Here is a 14489-nt window from a genome sequence, read left to right on the forward strand (position 1 = left end):
GAGTATTATGAGACAAAATATTTGACACCGAGTCACACAAGGAGAAATTAGGGCAGGTGACTTGGTCAAAGAGGTAGGCTTTAAGGGCGTCTTGAAGGAGGAAAGAGAGGCGGAGAGGTTCAGGCAGGGAATTCTAGAGCTTAGGCCACCAATGGTTGAGCGATTATAATCGGATACTCGAGAGGGCAGAATTAGAAGAGCACAGACATCTCGGAGGCTGTGGGACTGGAGGAGATTCACCATCATAGGCAGTCCCTAGAAATCGAGGAAGACTTGCTTCCACTCTAAAAGTGTGTTCTTAGGTGACACAACAGTCCAATACGGGAATTACAGTCTCTGTCACAGGTGGGACAGGCAGTCGTTGAAGGAAAGGATGGGTGGGACTGGTTTGCTGCATGCTCCTTCCGCTGCCTGCGCTTGGTTCCTGCATGCTCTCGGCGATGAGACTTGAGGTGCTCAGTGCCCTCCCGGATGCACTTCCTCCACTTAGGGCAGTCTTTGGCCAGGGACTCCCAGGTGTCGGTGGGAATGTTGCATTTTATCAAGGAGGCTTTGAGAGTGTCCTTGAAACGTTTCCTCTGCCCACCTCTGCACGCCAGGAGTTTTGAGTAGAGCACTTGCTTTGGGAGTCTTGTGTCAGCATGTAAACAATGTGGCCCACCCAGTGGAGCTGGTCGAGTGTGGTCAGTGCTTCGATGCTGGGGATGTTGGCCTGATCGAGGACGTTAATGTTGGTGCATCTGTCCTCCCAGGGGATTTGCAGGATCTTGTGGAGACATCACTGATGGTATTTCTTCAGCGATTTGAGGTGTCTACTGTATATGGTCCACGTCTCTGAGCCATACAGGAGGGCGGGTATCAGCCCTGAAGACCATGAGCTTGGTGACAGATTTGAGGGCCTGATCTTCGAACAGGCGGCCGAAGGCTGCGCTGGCGCACTGGAGGCAGTGTTGAATCTCGTCATCGATGTCGGCCATTGCTGATAATAGGCTCCCGAGGTATGGAAAGTGGTCCACATTGTCCAGGGCCGTGCCATGGATCTTGATGACTGAGGGGCAGTGCTGTGTGGCGGGGTCAGGTTGGTGGAGGACCTTTGTCTTACAGATATTTAGTGTAAGGCCCATGCTTTCATACGCCTCAGTGAAGATGTTGACTATGACTTGGAGTTCAGTCTCAATGTGCGTAGACACAAGCGTCGTCCGCGTACTGTAGTTCAGCGACATAGGTCGGGACAGTCTTGGATCTGGCCTGGAGATGACGAAGGTTGAACAGGATCCCACTGGTTCTGTAGTTTAGTTCCACTCCAGCGGGGAGCTTGTTGAGTGTGAGGTGGAGCATTGCAGCGAGGAAGATTGAGAAGAGGGTTGGCGCAATGACGCAGTCCTGCTTGACCCTGGTCCTAAGGTGGATTGGGTCTGTAATGGATCTATTGGTCAGGATCACGGCTTGTATGTCGTCGTGGAGCAGGCAGAGGATGGTGACGAACTTTTGGGGGCAGCCGAAACGGAGGAGGACATTCCATAGTTCCTTGCGGTTGACAGTGTCAAAGGCCTTTGTAAGGTCAAAGAAAGCCATGTACAAGGGTTGGTGCTGTTCCCTTCATTTTTCTTTCAGCTGTTGCGCTGTAAAAATAATGTCTGTTGTACCCTGTAGAGAACGAAATCCCCACTGTGACTCCGGGAGGAGCTCCTCAGCCACAGGGAGAAGCCGGTTGAGGAGGATTCTAGCGACAACTTTCTCAGTGGCTAATAACAGGGAGATTCCTCTGTAGTTGCCGCAGTCGGACTTGTCCCCTTTTTTAAAGATGCTCACAATTGCTGCATCTCTGAGATCTCCCGGCATGCTCTCCTCCTTCCAGATGAGAGAGATGAGGTCATGCATTCGTGCCAATAGTGCCTCTCCGCCATACTTTAGTGCTTCAGCGGGGATTCCATCCGATCCTCGACTCCATCCAGCAGCATGCTACCCGCCACCATCTCAGCAAAACCCCAGCCCTGCAAGAGGTAGAAAAGGCCATCCGCCAGCTCAAGAACATGGAGGAGATTACAGAGATAGCGAAGGGACAAGGCTATGGAGGGATTTGAAAACAAGGATGAGAATTTTGAAATCGAGGCATTGCTTAACCGGGAGCCAATGTAGGTCAGCGAACACAGTGGTGATGGGTGAGCAGGACTCGGTGCGAGTTAGGACACGGGCAGCCGAGTTTAGGATCACCTCTAGTTTACATATGGTAGAATGTGGGACGCCAGCCAGGCGTGCATTGGAATAGTCAAGTCTAGAGGTAACAAAGGCATGGATAAGGGATTCAGCTGCAGATAAGCTGAGGCAAAGGCGGAGATGGGCAATGTTATGGAGATGGAAATAGGCGGTATTGGTTATGCTGCAGATGTGTGGTCAGAAGCTCATTGCAGAGTCAAATATGACACCAAGGTTCCGAACAGTCTGATTCTCTTCAGCCAGAAGTTGGGGAGAGAGATGGAGTGAGTGGCTAGGGAACAGAGTTGTGATGGACTGAAAACAATGGCTTCGGTCTTCCCAATATTCAATTGGAGAACATTTCTGTTCATACAGAACTGGATGTTGGACAAGCAGTCTGATAATTTAGAGACCATGGAGAGGTTGAGAGAAATGGTAGTGAGGTAGAGCTGTGTGCCATCAGCATTCATGTGGAAACTGACGCTGTGTTTTCGGATGGTGTTGCCAAGGGGCAGCGTGTAGATGAGAAATAGGAGGGGGCCAAGGATAGATCCTTGGGGGACACCAGAGGTAACGATGCGGGGGCAGGAAGAGAAGCCATTGCAGGTGATTCTCTGGCTACAATTAGATGGATAAGAATGGAACCAGGTGACCGCAGTCCCACCCAGCTGGACGATGGTGGAGAGGCTTTGGAGAAGGCTATAGTGATCAACTGTGTCAAAGGCTACAGACAAGTCAAGAAGGACGAGGAGGGATAGTTTGCCTTTGTCACAGTCACAGACTTTGATGAGAGCCATTTCTGTACTGTAGCAGGCTCGGAAACCAGATTGGAAGGATTCAAACATGGAATTGCGGGAAAGGCGGGCACTGATTTGAGAGGCGAAAACACATTCAAGGACTTTGGAGAGGAAAGGGAGGCTGGAGAAGGGGTGGTAGTTTGCAAGGATGGAGGGGGTCGAGGGTTGTTTTTTTGAGGAAGGGTGATGACAGCAGATTTGAGGGAGAGGGTGACAATACCTGAGGAAAGAGAACCATTAACAATATCATCTAACATATGGGAGTCAGTAAAGGAAGTTGGTTGGCCAAGGGAATAGGATCAAGGGAGCAGGGTGGGTCTCATGGACAGGATGAGCTCAGAAAGGCCATAAGGGGAGATCAGAGAGAAACTGGAGAAAGATGTGAGGCCAGGGCTTGGGCAGTGGGGATTCTTAGAGGAAGTTTGGCCCGGTGGGCTAGGGGAAGGAAAAGAAGAGGCAGATGCGGTCGAACGGATGGTCTCAATCTTGGAGACAAAGAAGTCCATGAGCTCCTCACACTTAATATCGGAGGTGAGGGTGGAGACGGGAGAGAGGGGTTTAAAAAGACAGTTAGCAACGGAGCATACAAGCCAAGGTTTTTGGAAAATGATGGTTACTGCCTTTAAATTTCTTACCCAACCTTATTCCGTTTTCTGATATTCATTCCATTTGGCTTTGGTGATTTTTCTATTTTCAGTCACATTAACTTTTGAATGCAGTGTCGTTTTGAATATTTATCTTCGGTAGTGGCGCTTCCACATTACCTTTCAATTCTCCTATAAAAAAAACCTGAAAGTTTTCATTTCTGCCATTCCCACATCTCAAGTAGATGATGACCTCCCTTTGTTTGTAAGAGATCCCATTCTTTCTTTGACTTGTATGCTTATAAAAGACATTTGCTTCCTTTTATGTTATCTGCAAGTCTTCCTTCATACTCACTCTTCATTATCCTAATTTCCATTTTTTTCTTCCTTTCTACACATTTTATAATTTATGGGCACATACGAGGTGCGTAAGGGTTGCGCAAGTTCCGGGTTTTCTCAAGCACGTGCGCAAAAACTTGGAACTTGCGATCTGTCAAGAATCAAAGGTAGATCCAATGCATCCCCGGGAAAAGGGCATTCACGGACCGAGAGTTGGGCTATTTGCCTAACTTCTGCCCAGCGAATGCCTGTGAAATTCTTATGCCTGGTGAAAGCGTGAGGGTTTAAATAAAACACACACATATTTTTTTCAATCATTTGTACATTAAAAAACCTGTGCAATAAGGTAAGTTTATTTTTAGACCCTTTAAAACATTAAAATGTATTTCTCAAAAAATTAAATTTTTGTTTTAAATATGTAATTAAATGGCGTTTTAATTAATTTTAAATATGTAATGTTTTTTTTAAAATGTATTTGATATCTAGATATATTTTGGGGGATATTCCCATTCATGCTTATGGGGTTTCTGTACATGCGGAATCCCCATAAGCATGACTGTGAATTCCCATCTTTTATTCATTCGAGTCTCCGTACCTCCCGGACCACCAGGTACACGGGCATTTTATTTGCGGATCGGAGCATTTCCCCGTGGGAAGCCTCCAACAGCAAATTCAGGGCCAATGTTTTTCATATATATTCCATATATTTATCATGTATCTTTTTAAATCTCAGTTTTGCTGTAACCTCGCTATTTAGCCATATAAACTCTACCTTTGATTTACCCCCTTTATAGTCAATACTCTCATTTTACTACTTAATCCCATCTCAAAAAAAAAAGCACCAATTCTGTCAAACAGCAATAAAGGACCTTACTTCTACTCTGTCCTGTATGACTGAAGGACTCATTCTTCATATTAGATTGTCTGTTGTCAGTGCAGGCCAGGCAGTCATCTGTTACTTCACTTTAGTTGTTTAATGTGCTGTTGTTATTAACCTATAGTTTCCCTATTGATAAAACTTAATAATGTATTGATCACTCCAAATTAAATTGTCAGTTTGTAGTGTTTTTTTGATAGCTGTTGGTGTTTATCAGAATGATAATTTAAAGGAGAACTACAAGAGTGTTGTGGATCAGCATAAAACAATCAATTATTAGATCTCTGGGTATCTCTTCAATTTAGATTTGGTAGACATTAATAGTGCATATCATGCAAGGCTGTCAAATGCTTAAGAACTGGGAATTGCTTATATATAAATTGTAATTTTCTAAATATTACTAAATATGTTAATTATTTTACAACATTGATATCAAAGTGTTGCAGAACAACTTCAGCTTTATTAAATAATCAATATACACTGCAGGCAGTTGAAATTAAACATTACCATAAACATCTTGGGAACCATTGATGGATTATACACACACTTTCCATATTTTTTTCCAGGTTTCAGTGTTTAATTTGCTAGATTCTCGGGCTTACTTTTTCAGATTCCAGAATTTACTGATCTAGATTTTTACTAACTTTGGTTTCACCAAATGTAGTGTTTTATGGTGCTTTCATTTTCTTTTTGCTATTAAACAAAGTCAGAATTGAGTTTCAGAAAGTTTATTTCATAAAAGCAACAAACATTTGATAAAATCAGTAAATATAAATGTGAATCTCATGTTCATAAGTTTCCTGGCATAATCGTGGAGGTGGGAGCACGTTTTAAATTTTTTTAGTCAGACAAATGGACTTTTGGAGAGTTCTTCATGAACATGTTTAGTTTATTTTCCCATTATTTTACATTTTTTAAATCAATCGTTTCAAAATACACACCAATTCAAATTTTGCACATGACTCTGTTTAATCAGTTAAACCCAAAATCTCTAATGACTCTACATCGTGAACTGACATGCTCACATTACACATTAATCATTGCTTTTTAAATTGACTTTAAATGTGTAAAAAGTAGGCTGAAAATTTCTTCTATTCTGTAATGCTATGCTGAAGTTGAGGGAACCCACATCTAACCAATTAACAGTTCCTAAGTAATGGTGCACAGCGGGTGGCCTTGATCAGCACAGATACAAATGGATTTAAATGAACTCATTTAAACAAAGGACCCGAGTTTGGTCAAGCTACCGCCCACAGCTGCCGAGGTACCACCCAAAAAATACAGAGTCGCCGGTTTGCTCCACCACACTGATCAGCTGCGACATACTGGCAGTATGCTGCTCTGCAAAGGCGGTGATGCTGACAGCTATCCCAGCCATGGCCTAGAGCAGCTCTCGACCTAGGTCAACGCTTGTCCTCGACAGCTGAGCCATTTCTTGCATTGCTGCCACCCGTCTTGCATCATCATCTCCTTGCTGCATCATCCTGGGTGGAGGTGGCTTGGTGGCTTTACCGGCACGGCTGCAGCACCTCACAACGCTTGATCCCGCTTCCTCCAACTCGAAGCCCAAAAACTTGGACCCCGAGACCGATGTAGGGCGCACATGTCAAGAGGGTGGAGTCCTCCTCTTCCAGCGCCTCGAGCTCAAGTGTGACCAACACTGGGCCTTCTCCCTGCTCTTCCTCCTGGTCTTTGTCTCTGTGGGTTGCGGAGGTGGATGCAGTGGCTATGGGGGATTTGGGGGGTTGGGGGGGGGGGCGCTGAAGGAGCTGCTGTGGCGGGCTCCTGATGAGGTCGAGGTGGACAGTGTTGGTGTTCGACATTGCCTTTTTGTGCCAGAGGTGGATGGGGTACCTAAGTTGGTACTGTCCGATTCATCATCTGCAAGTACAAGACCATGTGTAAATGTTTAGTGTGGGGGGCGGGGGGGTGTTGGTCATGCTGATGTGAGTACCGTTACGTTTCACATTCATATTTCAAGGACTACCATGGCCGACACACAGTATATTAAAATGCATTTTACATCACATTATATGACCTTGCATGACATGAGCGTAACACAGACCGGAGAGTCGTATAAATTTACCATGCTCTAGCACAGGATCGGCACCACCATGTGTGGTGGCATGAGGTTAGTCACTGACCAATGCCAAGGCACGCTCCTCTGTCAGTCACTTCGATGACCTCTGGTGAGCCCCCTCCTGTGCCACACTGCTTTGAGGCGTTGGCTGTTCTTTTCTTCTGCAGAAATAAAAGTTGCAAGCTTTAACCGGTTTTCACATGCAACATACACACTCACACACAACGGCCCACATGTACTTTTTGTGTAGCACGGGAGTGTAACAATCAGATGTTTACTTACTCTTGCTGACGCTACCACATCGTTCCATCTCTTCCGACACTGATCTCCATTCCGAACCATGGTGCCCATTGTGAACAAGGCCTCCCCAATCTCCCGCCAAATGCGTTTACGTTGGGGTAGGGCTGGCTTGCCATGACCATCCCGGGTGAGGTCTTTGTAACGGCGCTCCACCTCAGAGACAAGCGCCTCCAGCTCATCATCAGTGAACCAGGGAGCTCTGAGCCTTCCTCCATTGGACTTCCTGGCAGCTTTTCTTCCACTCATGAGAGCTTTGTAAGGTGGATGGCCGATGAATCTGTTGATTCTCTTTCTCTCTAAATTACTACCCTCTGCAACTGTTGGGTGCAAGTGAGTAATGAGGTTTTATGCACATGTGCAGCTAAGCCCTCAGCCCCAATCATGGGAAAAGTGATGTCATCAGGCATAAGAAACTACAAAAAAAAATTCTAAATCTCACGCATGCGTGGTGCACGCCTCCGACGTTTCCCGAGTCACTTGGCCTGCACCTACCGCCGACTCCCGCTACCAGCCGCTGAATGCCGCTCCCATTCCCGCCGACAAAAGCGGGATGAAACTCGCCCCCGCCTGGACCCAGTAGTAGCGGACGTAAAACCATCAAGCGCCGACCGGGGAGTGCCGAAAAACGGGCGGACCTCAGATTTCACCAAACTCGGGCCCAAAATATCTGGCAGCACCAAGTGGTGCTTCCGCCTGAACAACTGAAATAGTGCCACAGAGTGTGTATGAAAGGTGCTATATAAATGCAAGTTCTTTATATTAATCTGTTGAAGGAGGTTGACGCAAATAGAATTATGACTAAACACAGGGCATCTGGCATTGCAATGGCAACGCATGTTGATGTGACGTGGAGTTCTATGCAGAAAAAGGACATCAGGTCATGTCTCAGTCGTGTTGTGAGGATATGTGGATTTGAGGACCCCACCCTCTCACCAATTAGCATTGATAGTGCCTAGGAAGCATCAGTCTTTGCTTCTTTATTTTCTCACAACATAATGACTACAACTGAGATCCTGTTGTTCATCTTATTGTATAACTTTTTAAAAGATTTGTGCTGCACATAGTCTTCAGTTTTTGGAAACTGAACAGGTTTTATAAGGGCACGATTGTCAGTTTGATGGGGAGTTGATGTGCTTGCCTATAGTCAAAGCTCATTGCAACAAAGTCTGTTAATACAGCCCTCTCATTTTTGCCAACTTTTTTCCCAGTTCCATTGAAATTTCCATATTTCAGGGAGGAGCTCATTCCCTAATAGGGAGAATTAAAATGACTTGTCTCCATGAGTTTGTAACAGGAATGACAATGCAACCAATTTCATCTGATCGCTTTTACATTTAGTCTCGAAGAAATGTCTGAAAAATGATTTTATTGCTTAATGTTTACTTAACCTGTTTTAAACTAAATATCTTATTAGTTTTCTTGTTCTCTTTAGCTTGCAGGCCTGGTCTGTGGGTTTGTGATCAAACTGCACACGTGTTTACATGACCAGGGTTTCCTATTGCAGCTTCACACTGTGGGTTTGCTGGTGCAGTTTGAAGGACTTCTCAGCACATACAGTGAGTAACGCATCTTATTTTATCAGCATATGATTAGTTTTAGGAAAGCTCTATCAGGTCAAGGTGCTTGCTGGAGGTGATCAATTTGTCCTGCTGGCTACCAGAATACAGATTTCATGAGCACTTAATGTAACGGCCCCGAAATTCTGGTTGGAGGCTTCCTTCGGACGGACACCTCCAACCCAAACTTTTTTTTGCGAAAGTACTTGGTAGTCCCAGAGATGCCTTCGATCCTGGTCGGAGGCCCTCTTTTCCCGCGCATCGCAGCGCGCCCCCTTCTTCGAGGTACGGATGGAGAAGCTAGAGTCACATGGGCCTGGACAACCAATCACGGTACAGTATTCTCATTGAAAGTAATGGGAACTCCGATTTTACGAATTCCCATTACTATCAATGAGAATAACACGCTAAAACACCCACACACAGCATAATAAAAAAAGCACCTCACATATTTAACATTTATTGAAATTAAAGTTAATTAAATGTTTTAGAAAAAAAAATTTTTTTTGGATTTTTTTTAATGCATTTTAATAGGATTTAAAATAAACTTACCTTAATGGACAAAGTTTTTACTCTAAAAAGGTGTGCTTAAATTTAATTTCTATTTGTTTTAAAACTCTTATGCTGGTAAAAGTAGGCTATGCGCCAAGTTTCAAGGACATTCACTTGGCAAGAGATGGGCAAATAGACCAATCTCTCACACGTGAATGTCCTTCTCCCGGGGATGCGGAGGATCTGTCAAGCGACAACTTGACAGATCGGAAAAGCCGGTTTTTGGCGCAAGCGCATTGCGCGGCAAAAACTGGCTTTGGTGAAGTCTCATTGGGTCCGTACACGCACCTTATGGACCCAGCGAGGCCGGGATTTCACGCCCAATAGCGGAGAGCTGATCTGGACTAACCAGACATACAGTGGATAACGGGTACTGGCTGAGCAACATCAGATAATGTGGTCTGTGGTTTGTTGCCTCAAACACCTGAGCCTTGGACTAGACAAAATTACATTGTTTATGTATATGTGTGTATAAATATATATATAAGATAAATCTCCAGACATGCCTGTTTATGATGTAGATTGCATAGTTTTACTAAACATCCCTAACATCTGTCTGAGGCTGAACCACACTATTCGCAACATTCTGTGCTGCAAACCTCTATGGTATTTTAAGTGCAAATGGTAGAAACAAGTTTAAAAGGCAAGGGGCTAGAATTTCCATTGGGATCGCCGGATTACCGCCCAGTTACTGCCCATTTTTGCCAGAAAGGCACATTACCCACCGTTTGACGCCCATTTTAGTCCCGATTTAGCGTCGGCGATAATTTCGGCCTATGGTTATCGCCAGCGTTGCTGCACGTTTCCCGCCCAAAAAATGAAGAAAATTCCCTTACAGCGCTAATTTTCCTAATTATGCCGTTTTTACCACCTGTTATCGCTGAAGATCGGCACCGCCCATTTTTTAGGTATTTTCCTTGTCCCAGCATTATGCCTCCATTTTGGTTTTCTTTCTGTGGGGGTGGGGCGGGGGAAAGGCTGTGTAAAGTTGCCGACAGGCTGGAATGTATTTTTTATTGATTTTGAGTGATTTCTGGAGTAGTTATTGAGGGATTTTGAACATATTGAGAATGATTGTGTGGTCATCTGAACATACTTGTGTGCTTTAAAAGAAATGAGGCCTGTAGTTTCACTGCTAATATATTGCTGACCCTTACAATGATTGTTACTCCTAATTTTCCAGAAGTGAGTGAGACACAGTACAAGAATGGTTTAGTTGAATAATTTTTTTAAATAAAATTTGAATTAAACTTTAACACTGTAATAAAAATAAAATAATTGTTCAGAATGAAAATTTTACAAAACAAAACATTAACAACAACAACAGTAAAAACAACACTCAAACCACCTTTGCACCCTTCTACAATTCTACCTGCGGCCACCTTTCCCAATGCCTTTCCACCCCAATCCCCCCCCGATTCCTGGTTCTGATTCCCTCCTCCTCCCACTATCAATACCCTGGCCCTGCCCACGTCGGGACCAGTACATCGTGCAGCAGATTACCTCGAGCATGACTACTGAGGGGACGACAATGGCAGCGCTATGTGTGCGGGGTCTGGAGAATCTGGGGGTGCTGGGGACCCATCTTTAAAGTTGGAAGAAACTACTTCCTCCTGACGATCAGGTGCTGTCACCATTGGTGGTATGGCACCTTGGGGTGCAGTGCCATATCCCACGACCGTCGATTGCCGCATAGCATTGGTATTAACGGTCTGGGTATTCTCCCTCAAGATGACTGGAGACCAAGCTCCGCTGCATGTGCCAATACATACACATAAACTCAAACATACTCCTACTGTCCTTCTTCCTTCATCCCTCCCGCAGGATCTCTCTATGTGCAATTCACAGTACGCAATGTGAGCCTCACGACCTCAAAGCCTCGCTATTGGCCCGTGCTGCGCCTTCCCTTGGTCTTGTCCGCGCTACTCCGCCTCCGGGCTCTGACCTCGCCACTCCCGACCTCGCCGCTTCACACAGTAGTAAACACATTTTGACGATTGGCCACAGCTTTTGCAATCCCCTTGCCACTGGACCAAGACCTTGTTCCGTCAAGCCCGTGTGGTGGCTGGTGTGCAACGGCCACCCCACGTTAAAAGAATTCACGCACACGCATCTTCCACCATTTAAAATGAGTTCATCAGTCACCTGAGTACTCATTTTTAGTGTGGAAGCAAGTCATTCTCGACCCCGAGCGACTGCCGATGATGATGATAATGATGATTCTATCTCACCGCCGCAATCAGCTCCGCCGTTATCTCCGATTGATGGGCTGCTAAAGCGGTGATGTTTGCGGACAACCCAGCAGTGGCCTGGAGGAGCTCTGGACTCAAGTCGATGCTCACCCTAGACAATCCCACCATGTCCAGGTTTGCATCTGCCTGTCTCTCAGCATTCCCACTGTTGCACTAATGGCAATTTCGCTAGTCGTGTGACTAGTAGTTGCCTGCGACGGTTCTTGAGTTAAATATTAAATTACACACTAGACAATGTCGGTACCGTTAATGTTCGTTTAATACAGAAGAAGTACAAGACTCACTACTTATACTCGATAGTCACGCAATACGTCCCTGGGTGATCAGTCCGGTCCTGACACTGTTCCTTCAAGGTTCTCTCCGCTGGTACCTACATCTGCTGAGTGTGGCTCCTAGGTTCTTGCTCTGGACTGTCCGAACTTGTCTATCTTTATACCCTTTCTTCTCTCAGTTAACCATGTGTCGGTTGCTATTAATTGCCCCTTGATTATACAAGAAGTACAGAGACATTCTGCTGTTATCGCAACCTGCCTCTTGCCTCCAAGAATTATTACCAAGTCGGACTCTTCGCTACCGTGTGTAAACCTTATCTTTTCATCCTTTCCCACCCCCCTGCTGTTCCCACAGCTGGTTCTGTTATGGTAACTCCCTCCTGTCCATTGACCTTCATTCTGCTAGTCTGACACCTGACCTTTTGTTCGGTCATTAGCCATTGCCGGAACTCTGTTTAATGGCATTCAGTATTTGCACACTATCTCTTACCCAGGGCGACTCCTTTGAATTGGCTTTATTATCCTGCAGCTTTACAACCTTACCTCCTTCCCTTATCTCCTTCATCCTGAGGTCAATGCCTGCTTGTTTTTTTGTGCAAGAGAGCTTATTGGTTTTAGACCCCAGGTCTGAACCAACTTCTTAATTCTTTGATATTTCCACACCACCTTGCCAGAACAGCCGCCACGGATTCAGCATGGGGGTCCGTGTGTGCTGCTGCATGCTGCTTGGTCCCATTTCCTCGGACCGGAATCCAGAAAAGTTGGATTCCAACGAGAAAGGGCTCTTTCTACCTGCGGCCAATGGTTCAAGTCCCGCAACTCCTTCCACCACCCCTCCTCCTCCACCACCACCACCGTGACAAAGTTTTGAGGAGTGTTCTCCTCAACCATCTGTTAGAAACATAGAAACATAGAAAATAGGTGCAGGAGTAGGCCATTCGGCCCTTCTAGCCTGCACCGCCATTCAATGAGTTCATGGCTGAACATGCAACTTCAGTACCCCATTCCTGCTTTCTCACCATACCCCTTGATCCCCCTAGTAGTAAGGACTTCATCTAACTCCTTTTTGAATATATTTAGTGAATTGGCCTCAACAACTTTCCGTGGTTGAGAATTCCACAGGTTCACCACCCTCTGGCTGAAGAAATTCCTCCTCATCTCGGTCCGAAATGGCTTACCCCTTATCCTTAGACTGTGACCCCTGGTTCTGGACTTCCCCAACATTGGGAACATTCTTCCTGCATCTAACCTGTCTAACCCCGTCAGAATTTTAAACGTTTCTTCTGAACTCCAGTGAATACAAGCCCAGTTGATCCAGTCTTTCTTGATAGGTCAGTCCCGCTATCCCGGGAATCAGTCTGGTGAACCTTCACTGCACTCCCTCAATAGAAAGAATGTCCTTCCTCAGGTTAGGAGACCAAAACTGTACACAATACTCCAGGTGTGGCCTCACCAAGGCCCTGTACAACTGTAGCAACACCTCCTTGCCCCTGTACTCAAATCCCCTCGCTATGAAGGCCAACATGCCATTTGCTTTCTTAACCGCCTGCTGTACCTGCATGCCAACCTTCAATGACTGATGTACCATGACACCCAGGTCTCTTTGCACCTGCTCTTTTCCTAATCTGTCACCATTCAGATAATAGTCTGTCTCTCTGTTTTTACCACCAAAGTGGATAAGCTCACATTTATCCACATTATACTTCATCTGCCATGCATTTGCCCACTCACCTAACCTATCCAAGTCGCTCTGCAGCCTCGTAGCATCCTCCTCGCAGCTCACACTGCCACCCAACTTAGTGTCATCCGCAAATTTGGAGATACTACATTTAATCCCCTCGTCTAAATCATTAATGTACAGTGTAAACAGCTGGGGCCCCAGCACAGAACCTTGCGGTACCCCACTAGTCACTGCCTGCCATTCTGAAAAGTCCCCATTTACTCCTACTCTTTGCTTCCTGTCTGACAACCAGTTCTCAGTCCATGTCAGCACACTACCACCAATCCCATGTGCTTTAACTTTGCACATTAATCTCTTGTGTGGGACCTTGTCGAAAGCCTTCTGAAAGTCCAAATATACCACATCAACTGGTTCTCCCTTGTCCACTCTACTGGAAACATCCTCAAAAAATTCCAGAAGATTTGTCAAGCATGATTTCCCTTTCACAAATCCATGCTGACTTGGACCTATCATATCACCTCTTTCCAAATGCGCTGCTATGACATCCTTAATAATTGATTCCATCATTTTACCCACTACCGATATCAGGCTGACCGGTCTATAATTCCCTGTTATCTCTCTCCCTCCTTTTTTAAAAAGTGGGGTCACTATCTCTTCCATCTTATTTATACTGATATTTAAGATTTAAATAATTATTATTTATTATTATTTTTATGTTGTACTATTATTATGTTATATTATCAATTATTAATTAAACTAATGTTCCAAATCGCTTTACAAATAGATCTAAATAACTCTTCTCTTTCTCTTTCAAATCGATCTCCACCTCCGCACTCTCCAAATCACCAACACACTCTCACTGTTTTCTGCGCATGCGCAGGGTCACCCTTGACCCCGAAATCGCAGGAGAATGCCTGCACATGCGCAGAGACCAAAAAAAACGCGCATTTCTAGGGGGGCTGCTTGCCTTTAATAAGGTAATCAGATCGGCAACTTTCAGGCT

The 14489-nt window shown here is 45.3% G+C and overlaps 1 protein-coding gene across 6 annotated transcripts in view; it reads left to right on the top strand.

The window, feature by feature from the left end:
* inpp4b (inositol polyphosphate-4-phosphatase type II B) overlaps positions 1-14489 on the top strand; it is a 697459-nt gene that overhangs the window by 546782 nt on the left and 136188 nt on the right. For all 6 annotated transcript variants that reach the window (XM_070872076.1, XM_070872113.1, XM_070872087.1 and 3 more), the window contains one exon: positions 8606-8729. In XM_070872076.1, the coding sequence (XP_070728177.1) occupies positions 8606-8729 (124 nt within the window). The remainder of the gene's footprint in view (positions 1-8605; positions 8730-14489) is intronic.

The sequence above is a fragment of the Pristiophorus japonicus genome, chromosome 2 (genome assembly GCF_044704955.1).
Source record: "Pristiophorus japonicus isolate sPriJap1 chromosome 2, sPriJap1.hap1, whole genome shotgun sequence".
NCBI lineage: Eukaryota > Metazoa > Chordata > Chondrichthyes > Pristiophoridae > Pristiophorus > Pristiophorus japonicus.